This window comes from Lutjanus erythropterus, chromosome 7, assembly GCF_056507025.1.
Source record: "Lutjanus erythropterus isolate fLutEry1 chromosome 7, fLutEry1.hap2, whole genome shotgun sequence".
Taxonomy (NCBI): Eukaryota; Metazoa; Chordata; class Actinopteri; order Lutjaniformes; family Lutjanidae; genus Lutjanus; species Lutjanus erythropterus.
The window spans coordinates 41,917,645-41,929,367 of record NC_139323.1 but is presented as its reverse complement, the minus strand read 5'-3'; the positions used below and the strand labels follow the sequence as shown (position 1 = coordinate 41,929,367).

The 11,723-nt window shown below is 43.2% G+C and overlaps 1 protein-coding gene across 3 annotated transcripts in view; it reads right to left on the bottom strand.

Annotated features, from left to right (window-relative positions):
• Positions 1 to 897: 897 nt before the first annotated feature.
• nfia (nuclear factor I/A) overlaps positions 898 to 11,723 on the bottom strand; it is a 245,412-nt gene continuing 234,586 nt past the window's right edge. For all 3 annotated transcript variants that reach the window (XM_084723833.1, XM_084723831.1, XM_084723832.1), the window contains 3 exons: positions 11,560 to 11,723; positions 9,100 to 9,188; positions 898 to 1,805 (listed from right to left, as the gene is read on the bottom strand). The exon at positions 11,560 to 11,723 is cut by the window's right edge and continues 2 nt beyond it. In XM_084723833.1, coding sequence (XP_084579959.1) covers positions 1,712 to 1,805; positions 9,100 to 9,188; positions 11,560 to 11,723 — 347 coding nt within the window. In that variant the 3' untranslated portion in view covers positions 898 to 1,711. The remainder of the gene's footprint in view (positions 1,806 to 9,099; positions 9,189 to 11,559) is intronic.

Genomic DNA, 11,723 nt, shown 5'->3' with positions numbered 1-11,723 from the left:
CGCCGGGCGGCACCCGTTAAAAGATTATCTCGCCAACAGAAACCGGAGAAAACGTGATTACTTTGAAACTTAAATTTTCTCCAGATTTCGCCTCATGAGAAATAGCTTTTTTTTTTTCCTTTTTAAGTAAAACGATGTGCTCATTAAAATAAGTTAATCGCTTAGCGTTTTTTTTCTTTTAAACAAAAAGCAGACATAAGCTGCACGAAATGCTTTAAAAAATTGATTGTTTAAAATGATATTTCTTAAAGGGATTCTTGTTCTACCATGCTAACAGCTTTACAAGATGAACAAACAACAAATAATAAACAATAAATGTGAATACAGCTCCCCTTATTTCTCACAAGGCTATGGTTTCTAGTTCGATGCTGTGTCGCTGTCTTTTGTACCCCAGTATTTTAGAGTCCCAGAGGTGTGAGCGGACTAGGAAGAAAAATATATTTTATATATACTTTTCAACAACTGATTTTAACGAGCTATCTTACAAAGATATTTAACTATCCAACAGCTAGCCAACAAAATTGCACTTTCCTCATGATCAATATTCCACTGGTAAAGTTTTAGTCACTCGTCTCTCTCCTGCCTGCCTGCCTGCCTGCTGCGTTTCGGACACCAGAGCTTTCTGCCCACCCTCAGCATGCTGGAGCTTCATCCAGACTGGTGGATGGATAGAGGAGGAGGAGGAGGAGGAGGAGGAGGAGGAGGAGGAGGAGGAGGGGACCAGCTGAAATGACGGCTAAGAGAGAAAAATCAATGAGCCATGAAGCCAAAAGCCTCCCAGATAAACGAGCGTGGATCCACCAGCGTCTGGTCGCAACACTTCACATCAACAAAACCCCCGCTTCCCCGCCACCTCTACCCCATCACCCCTCCCCAACCCCACCACCACCACCACCACCACCCCTGCATGTAGAGTTCATGTTATTAAATGGGCAGGGCGGGGCAGGGGGGGCGTCTCTTTGCGCCTGCACCACCTCCGCATCAGGTCTTTCCATTAAGCATGGGTCCATGTCCTTGGAAAGAGTCTCCTCCCTCCCTGACAGTGCCACCAACCAGGGGGCGGGGTCAAGTGGGGGGGGTCGGAGTCCATACCAGGAGGTGTGTGACGGCTCAGGTGGGGTGGTGTGGGAGGGTGGGGGGGGTGGGGCGTATTAGCTGGTGGTATCTGAGCCAGGTAACACCTCCCCTCCCACCCCTCTCAGCCACGGTGCATCCCGTCCCGCCAACCCAACGCCATCAGGATCCACCGGGGATGGTGGGGGGGTCGTATGGTGCAGTGGAGTCGTTGTCGTGCTGCAAGTCCACTGGATGCACACGCTGCAGAGGATGATGGGAGCGTGAGGAGGGGGAAGCTCTGTGATTCAGTCTTGCGGTGTTCCCAAAAGTTGAGGCTCAATTCCCCCCCGGCCACGGATTCTCAGCCTGGTCTGGTTTGTGGTTTTTTTTGGGGGGGTGGGGTGTGGCACTATATATGGACATCGACATATGAACCATATGTCTACAGGGAAGAGTGTGACGTACAGTTTTACAGAGTGGGTGTTTAACACCGGGGGTCAGGGCGCGTTTGATCCGCTGTAGCCATGCTGATGCTGCTGAGTCTGTGTATGGCGCTGGTGGGGGCGGAGTCAGGCGCAGAGGGGGTGGAAAAGGAGGAGGAGGAGGAGGGCTGTAGGGGGGCGGGGCAAGACAGGACTCTCTGTCGCAGCTGGCATCAAAGGTCAAAGGTCGAGGAGGAGGCTGCAGCGATCTGTCGTACAGGTGGGTGGAGGGGGGAGGGGCCTCTGGAGTCCTTATCCCAGGTACCACTGAGGAGAGAGACGGAAACACGTGTTAACATCAAAACTAAAACGAGGACAAACAAGGATTCTGAAGACACTGAAAACACATGGCATCATGGGAGTTGTTGTCTTCATTGTTAAACAACCACCAGAGCTGATGAAAAACGATCTGACATGTTTCCCTGGAAGTTACAACAACAGGCGACCAGAACAAAATGTTGGAAACGTGTTGGGATAATATAAGTTCACAACTCAACAACGTACGTAACACAGGTCGAGTCTTATTAATGAGGAAATGTTACAGATTATAGGTTTAACATGGAGTTGGATCAGCCTGTATTCAGTTTCACGGGGCTGAGGGGAGGAGGACGAGACCACAACAGGTTTTTATTACCACCTGACAACAAAACACAAACTCCCAACAATTAAACTGCTGCACAGGGAACTGGGATCCATGAGCTTATAACAGGAGGGACTGGATGAAAAATGAAAAATATGTATACAGAGAGAGAAAAGACAAATATGTTTGCAGAATTTGGCACTATTTATATATGTATATAACAGGTGTATTGAACTGTATTTGAATTGTCTGTGATTGAATTTATTGTTTGTTCTTGGTCTTAATAGAAATGTGTTGTGACAGTTTTCCACATCGTGGTCTATAAAGTTTCTAAGCTAACTTTAGGTTCACAGTGAGATATCTCAACAACTACAGGACAGATCATCAGCAAATCTGCTCGGTATATTTAGATGAATCCTAAAGTCTTCATGCTGAACATAAAGTGAGTTTTTCAGGCAGTAAGTCTGAAAACAGAATCAGTGGAAGGACATGACGAGCTGGAAACTTTACAAACTGAGTCTCAAACCACAAAAAACCACAAAACTAACTGTGATGGAATTCAGTTAATTCATTCTCTAAATCAGTCCTAAAAATAGAATGAAATTTAAATCCTTCTTTGTATTTATTAAACGAAACACCAGATTTCCAATTAGATTTTAAGAAAAATGAATCTCCTCCTACTTGAACTGTTCCTGGACCAGTTATCACAGTTTCTACCATTAGAGAGACTGACCTCAGGAAAAAAAAAAAAATCCTATGATAATATTTTCCTAATATTTTCTTACTTTTCAAGAGGTAATCAATAATGGATTTGGACATTTTCTGGACTTCTTTAAACCTGGACTTCATGACCTCCAGCCTTTATATACAGACCATAAATTATGGATTATGAAGTTATTGTAACCATTAATTTTGTCAATGCTTTGGTCTCATCTTTTTTGTCCCCAAATTTTATTTATTTATCATTATTATTTGTTTTGTTTTCTTCAGTTGTGAGTATACTGTTTTGATGTGTTTTTCTTTTCCTTCTGTTTTGTTTACTCGGGTGTATGAGGGAGGAGGGACGTGCAGAAACTCAGTGTACTTTGTTATTATTGTATGATTACATATCAGTGCTGATTTATGGTTCACTCTTTAGAAATAAAAATATGTTTTAGGACTTTGAACAGACTCTGAACTTGCATGTCTTGACTTGAGACATGATTGCAAAGACTTGAGACGTAGAAAACACTGGGCCTCATGCTAGAATGTTTTCATATTATTATCTTAATTTTTTTTTCATATGAACACGTCACATCAGATTCAGCAAACACTCGTAACTTCAGGTAACTGTGGAAATGTTCCACCTGTTCATATTTTAGTGTAAATCAGCATAATTAATGTTCCACAACACCATATAAGGCTGCACTTCCTGCACCGTATGTCAAGAAGTGTTCGTTCATGAAAATGGTATCAAAGAGTAAGAAGAACTTTATGAGGTCAGAGTTTGACGTCCTGCTTTCAGAGATCCATGAAGGAAAATCTGTCATTTTAACAGCGTCAGCAGTGGAGTTTAAAGACCTGCTACAGCAAAGAAACAGGAAATAAACGAGCGCCGTTAAAGCCGCGTTAGCTGAGGAAATGAGTGAATACGACAAGTTCTCCTAAATCACTCAAACACACCACTGAAGAACAAATCTGTTCCTACGAGTGGTTCTTGTCCAACCTCTGGACTTCAATGACCAAACAACACCCTCAGGACAAACTTTCCACTTCTGGTTAAGTTATTAAGAAAAGATAAATCATCAGGATGTCGAGGTTGCATTGATGACTGAAGCCTCCAAAAGACATTTAAGACGTGTAAGAGAGGACAGGACTTTTTCTCATGATCGCTCTCAGCTTCAGGACAGACTTTTAGTCCTCAAACACAACGCTCTGTTTCTGCTGCCTTTGGTCGTGGAGTTTATGACACTCTCTATCTCCACTCTGTGTGTGTGTGTGTGTGTGTGTGTGTGTGTGTGATCCATCTCTGATGGTATCGATCGCCAAAAGGTGCATCGTTCATGTTTCATGAATCTCTCCCTTGTCTTCCTCCTCCTCTTCCTCGCTGCCCCGTCGAGTTCAAGTTCATCCCCGCCTTACATCATGTCTGGTTGCTAGGGACAACGAGACGGCCCGGGACGTGACTACCATCGCCAAGGCAACCGCATCAGCCCCCCCCATCCACCCCCTTTCCCTCCCTCTCTTGCCCCGCACCTTTCTCACTCTCCTCCCTCCTCTTCCTCCTTTTCTTTCTTTACATTCATCCATCGCTTTCTCCTTCCTCCTCCCCGTCCCACTCTGCACTTCTTCACACACACACACACACACACACACACACACACACACACACACACACACACACACACAAAGGTATTGATTTGAAGTGAAGACACACACATCTACACACACACACACACACACACACACACACACACATTTACGTACACTCTTAAAAAAATTAGACAATTTATTAAATGTGTTTTTGAATGAAGGTAAATAGTTTGTGTGTGTGTGTGTGTGCATGTGTGTGTGTTGCAGGGTTTCTCTGCACTCAAACCTCAGTTGCTCCTGACTCGTTGTAATTCTATTGCTGTGTGTCCGTGTGTGTGTGTGTGTGTGCAGTAGTGATAGAGGAGAAGACTGGAAGGTTAGTTTTTAATCAATACAACTTGCTGACGCGGGGACTTTTCTACCTCGCTGGCTCTCTCTCTCTCTCTCCCCCCTGTGTGTGCGGGTGTCTCTCGGCCTCTCGCTCACTCGCTGCACTGCAGCTCCTCCCTCTGTCCTGAGAAGACTCAGAGAAGATGAAACTCTCACAGGCCAGACAGTGTGTGTGTGTGTGTGTGTGTGTGTGTGTGTGTGTGTGTGTGTGTGTGTGTGTGTGTGTGTGTGTGTGGAGTAATGTTACCACACAGTGGGCTGATGCTGACAGCTGTGATTCAGACTGTAGATACTCATCACACAGAGAGGAAGAGGAGAGTTAGACGAAGAGAACGATGGAGAGAAAGGGAGAGACTTTAAAGGATCAGTCTGGTGTTTTTTTCATTGTCAACGAATCTCAGATTCAGACTTGGAGCACGTCTCACACAACAGAGAGCGAGGTCTCTCCCTGTTGAGGTCGGATGCAGAGGTTTTGCAGCCTGATCCTTGTCCAGAGCCTTCAGTTCATTGGGCATCAAAGTAGGGAGGAAGAGAAGAGCCGTCTGCAAAACCACTGAAGCAGCATCTGTGGCTCAAAAGAAGAGAACCATAGGGAATGAAGCAGCTAGCTAACCACCTGGACACAAGCGAAGGTTTGATCGAGATCGAGAGTCACGTGGACGAGGGTGTATGATGCTGAAAGATGATTCCAGGAACATCGCTGAAGATGTGTCTACAAAAATCAGCAGATGCAGATGTACTCGGAGAAGTCGTCTTTTGAGAGACTTAGAAGGACATATAACTTGAGCACACGTGCTCTTTTACAGTATGCACAGTTAAAATCAATTTACTCTAAACTCCCCAAATAATATTGTGATTATAATCATGAAACAGAGACAGACAGACAGTTCAGGTCTGCAGCACTGAAGAGAGTTACTGTGTCAGGTTTGTACTGATCCTCTCCTCCCTGAATCCTAACACCCAGACTCAGTCCCAGTGGGAACAAGATTTAAGGGTTTCATTTTCTTCTGAGGGGTGGAAAAAAATATGGAGGGACCCGATGGTGATTTCCAAGTCTGTTAGAATGAGAGTTATACAATTAAAGATCCTCCACAGAACTGATGTCTCACTCTCCAGAGTAAATAAAAAATAGACCCCAGCTCCTCGGATCTCTGTAAACTGATCAGTACCTCTAACATCAAATCATATCGCAATTGCAATATCAGTCAAACTAATCACAGTTATATATTTTTGCATCGTTCACCCCTTCTCACTCTTTTTAACTGGCCACTAGAGGGTGCAAGGGATCAACAGCTGCTTCAGTTCGACATCTTGCTTCAGCTTCAGCGCATGTGGAGGTCATCTTAATGTTAATGTTGGTCTGCTCGTCTTATCTGACAGCATTGCAGTAGGTGCTTCACCATCTGTTGTCTGGCAGGGATCTGCAGTTCCACTACTTTAGTTCCCAGTTTTTTTGTGTTGCTGTGTTTTTTCCCTTTTTGTTGTTTGTGTTTAATGTGACAAATTTAATATAAAGTTTTTTTTTAATGAACATAAAGATGTTTATTTTTTATCCAGAATCTCCTGACAGTAAAAGTGATCTTTATATTCCACGAACGTCTCGCTACCACTAACATCTCTCTCTCTCTCTCTCTGATAGTGTTTCTATGTCTCTCACCCAGTCCTGAGTCAGCACTTCACACACACTCTCACACACACACATTTACACACACACTCTCACACACACACATTTACACACACACTCTCACACACACAGTGTGGGTGAGTCATGTGGTGGGCGTGGTGTTTTTACTGCATGTGTGTGTGTGTGTGTGTGTGTGTGTGTGTGTGTGTGTGTGTGTGTGTGTGTGAGCTTCACCTTGAAGACTGTGTGCAAATAGGACACAGAGACAGATAATGACTACACACACACACACACACACACGGGAAAGCACCCTCACTGCAACGTCTGCTCCTCAGATGTAACATAACCACACACACACACACACACACACACACACACACACACACACACACACACACACACACACACACACACACTTATTGATCAGGTCATGGCTGGCTTTTGTATAGTAGTGTGTATAGTGTGTGTGTGTGTAAGGTGTGTCAGTTGGCACGACAAGGTGCCAACTCCCTCCCTCCATCTTCGTTTCTACGGGCAACCGCCACCGTCGCTCACGGCAACCACCACGCTGACCCGTGTGGGCACGATGCCCACTCTCACACAATGCCAGTGCCATCTGCCCCCTACTCCCCAAACACACACACATACATACACACACATACAGGAATGCACAGACTGTCCAGTTGGTCACCATGGCGATGAGAGGAGGGACTGTTTACGGTACTGTCCCATGGCTCTCTCTCCAACAGAAGCCGAATGTCGACCGCCCAGGGTGACTTTTGTTCCTGCCTCTATGTGTGTGTGTCATTATGTTGATTTTATCTGTGTGTGTGTGTGTGTGTGTGTGTCCTGTTCAGAGGTCACACTCTTTAATGCAGCAGGACTTCCTGTCAATCTACACTCTGCCTTTTATTAACACACACACACACACACACACACAGGTCTATACTTGTGTGGACTCACTGACATTACGACTTTCCGTGGCCCCGATAATCTCGAACATAAACCTAAATCTAAGTGTAACGTGAAGCCTAAAACTTCAAAAAGCCTCAAAATCTTCTAACTTTCCAAGAATATTTACATTTTCCAGAATCACTCATACTTGCCGAATTTGAGACCTCAAAAACCAAAAAAAGAGACTTTCCTGCATTTTGGTGACTTTTAAAGAATGAAAATAACAAAATATTAAGTACACTGTAACAGCAATTTTTCTTTTTACTTTTTATTCTTGGGAAAGAATACAGAATTCACCACTTTTCCAAAAATATACTGACTTTCAAAAAAGTCCCCAGACTCCAAAAACGTCCCCACTTTTCCAAATTGTCTTCACTTTCCAAAACAGTCATTACTGTAAATAAAAAAATATTTTACCCATTCTAAAAACGTTCATGTTATTAAAAAAGCCTTTAACCTCAAAAATTGTCCTCACTCTCTAAAAATTTCTTTGCTTCGCCCAAGTTTCCTCATCTTCCAAGAGTGACCTCTAGTTCTAAAAATGTCCTCATCTCATTTAATGTCCCCACTTATAAAAATTGTCCTCTATTTCCATAAAAATCTCACTTTCTAAAATTGAAAAAAAATATAGTTGTTTGAAGTTCATCATTGACCTACGAGTTATATTTAATTCCTAAAAAGACGTCAGTTTTTCTAAAGGCAGGATTTGAGGAAAAGTCCTCATTAGTCCAGAGACAGAGACGCCGACGACAACGATGTCCCAAAGAGACGGAGGAAGAATAAATAACAAGAGTCTGTTTCTAACAGCAGTGACAAACACCTGGCTCATGTCTCCACCAGTGTGTCTGTGTGTGTGTGTGCGTGCGCTGGCCTGTGACAGAGTCAATAAATCGACAGCCTCGTTCACTGCAGGCCACCACACACACACACACACACACACACACACACACACACACCAAAGCAATCAAACATGTCTCGATTGTCAACACAGGACTCCCACCTCACTGTCATCCCCTGCACTGTGTGTGTGTGTGTGTGTGTGTGTGTGTGTGTGTGTGTGTGTGTGGGATGAGTTAAGTCAAGGCTGCCCAATCGTTACACTCTTCATAAATCAGCTGGCAAACAGACCCTGACCTGGACACACACACACACACACACACACACACACACACACACACACACACACACACACACACACACACACACACACACACACACACACTCAATAGCGTCCTGTTAAATGTGGATGGTGCGTTCACTGACCACCTGTTCTATAGTAAATTACAGTCTCGTAAAGTACTGCTTTCTCACGTTTCCCATCTTTGTTTACAACCACTGAGGCAATGCAAAATCCTGCTCTCTGATTGGCTATAATGTTGAACAGGTCAAACACTGGTCTGATCTACAGTTTAACCACTGTTATTTTAAACTGCAGGTAACCATAGCAACAGCACTGATGCTTAAGGTTCTGCTGACACAAAGATATGGAGGAACACTGTTGAACATTCCACCAAAACAGATCCAAACTAATACTGGTGTCCATAAACTTCTGGCCACATAGTGTGAGTTTGATCTAGGAGGACCAGAACACACTGACGGTGTGTGTGTGTGTGTGTGTGTGCGTGTGTGTGCGTGTGTGTGTGTGCGTGTGTGTGTGTGCGTGTGTGTGCGTGTGTGTGCGTGTGTGTGTGTGTGTGTGTGTCTGTGTGAGTGTGTGCTACCTGTGGCTGCTGAGGGATGTTAAAGCCGGGGTCTCTGGGTCCGACGCTGACGAACCGCTGGGCTGGAGATGAAGTGGGGGTGGAGTAGGCTGCACGACACACACACACATGAAAGTTTATTAACATCTGTGTAGTTTAGACATTTTCAGAGGTCATGTTGCTGAAAACTTTATCAAGAAAACTCCTGCAGGTCTTCAGCCTTTTAACTCGGAATGACTTGATACTCTCCCCGAGACCAAAGATCAAAGCCAATCAAGTCTTCATTTCCTTAAAACTCGATGCGTTCTGGTGCTGGGTGCTCTTCTCGAGTCGGTTTTCCACTGTTACTGGTACATCTCAATGTAGGCGGGACTCTCAGCTGATCGTCAGAGCAACGTAGAACATAGAACACGCAGGAACACTGAAGGATACCCCTTCCTTCTGAGATCCTTTCATCAGCAACCAAACAGAAGAATGTCTTTACTTTAGCTGGTTTTGCAGACTGACATTTTTTAAAAATCTGGGTGGGTTGATTAAAAAAAATGGTGGTCACAATTTGCTCTGTTTTGTTCAGCTCGACCGGAACGTTACCAGGTACCAGGAACCATCCACGACTTGTAACAGTGGAAAACTGAAAACGTGAGTACAGTCGAGGCAAGTCGAACAGTGGAAAACGACAGCAGTTTAAAAGTTTAGCATTTAACTCAAGACTTTCAGAGTAAAGACTTGAGATACTTATTACCTGCAAAACACTGACTTTACTTCACTTCTGTTAAGATATTTCAGATCGATATAAGTTTCATCTCTGTGGGTTCAGTTCATAAGTCAGTTTCACAACGATAGATTCGATCATTTCAAATTAAAAGTCAGACCTCAGACGTCTAAATGTTTAATCACTGAAAGTGAAACTGAAAGTGTCAAACTGTTCAGCTCTGTTCACTCTAGCAGAAAAAGTTTTTCCTCTGAGAAAATCCAAGAAATGACCAGTGACGGTGTCCACACTGATCAGCTGGTGTCACTGACTGTTACCATGGAAACAAGGCCTACAGTCCTGCCTTCGTCTGTTTGACGTTTTAGGTTTAAAACGAGCTGATCTTTTGTCAACTATTGAATGATCTAAGAGCAGAACACTACAGATGAGTCTAAAATCTGTTTGTGAAACCAGCACCGCATGCTTAGCTTAGCCTAGCTTAGCACAAAGAATGGAAGCAGAGGGAAACTGTTAGCCTAGCTCCGGGGTCTGCAACCCTTATGATCAAAAGAACCACTTTTGCCCAAACAAAGAAAAAAAAAATGTCTACAGCCACAACTATTTTTAAAATTTGCTGTATATGCTACATATTTTTTTTTACAGTTGGGGATGTAAGAATCACTTTATACTGTGAAAATAAAACAGTTGAGATGATTAAAAATTAAAGGCAACGTACTGGTACAGGTTTTTGAATTTTGAGCCTAAATCAAACTTTTTGACTTTTGAAATAATCTTTTAAAGGTTTTGCTGAGTGAGCTGCAAACCTCGCTTTAATTGAAAATACATAAAATATAAAACATCATTGACTTTCACATCAGTGCATTTACTCTCTATTTTTAATACATTTCTCTGGGAGGTTTCCAAAACTCAAATATTTAAGTTCATCTAAAGAAGAAAAGTAAATTATATCAACAAAAGACCAGTAGTTGGTAAAACTTTTTCCAAAACTTAGGATTTCTTTTATTTTTACAGGATAGAACTACTCCAATGATAAATGAAAATGAAAATTAAATAAAAAATATAAAATAAACGTTAGAAATGTTCATATAATGTTTTGCCAAAGCGACAGGGAGAGGAGCTACAGAGCGACATGTGGCTCCGGAGCTGCAGGCTGCAGACCCCTGGCTGAGCTCCATCAACACGTCTAAATCAGGAACAACACTGACACTCAGAACATGGACAGATTAATAAAGTTTTAAAGACTTTGAGGAATGATTAAGAAGATGTAGGTCAAAGTGATGACAAAGATTTATTTTCTGCTACAAATTAATTACATCTGAACTCCACTTCTGTCTCCAGGAATGAAAACAACCAAAAACAGAAACAATAAATAATAAAAATATTCATGTGTTGTTGATGAGTGTGAGTGAGGAGGATTAAACCTTTTGGCACAGACTACGTGTGTTTTTGCCAAACGACGAAAGGAATCGACACTAAAACCCTGAAGTCAAATATAATCTAAACACAATACGACTCACTGCTCACAGATTATGAATCATTTCTTTAGGTTTTTGAAGTAAATATTAGAGAAATAATTTAAATATTGTGTTATTTGTTCTGTGTTTTCCTTTGTTGCAGAGGCGTGTTGGCCTCCAGGGAAAAGATTTCAGTTAACATACACTAAACAGCATGATAAAAGTTAAGACAAATGATAATGTTATATAATCTGTGTGTGTGTGTGTGTGTGTGTGTGTGTGTGTGTGTGTGTGTGTGTGTGTGTGTGCACTCACTGGGCGAGGTGGGTGAGTTGCCTCCCCCCTCGGTGGAGGAAGTGGAGGGTGGCTTGGCGTCGACGGGCAGTGGGACGGGACGTGCCATCGGGGGAGGCGGAGGGGGAGGCAGCATGGGCGTCGGCAGGAAAGGGTTGTGGACCTTTCCCTGGGAGCTACCATTA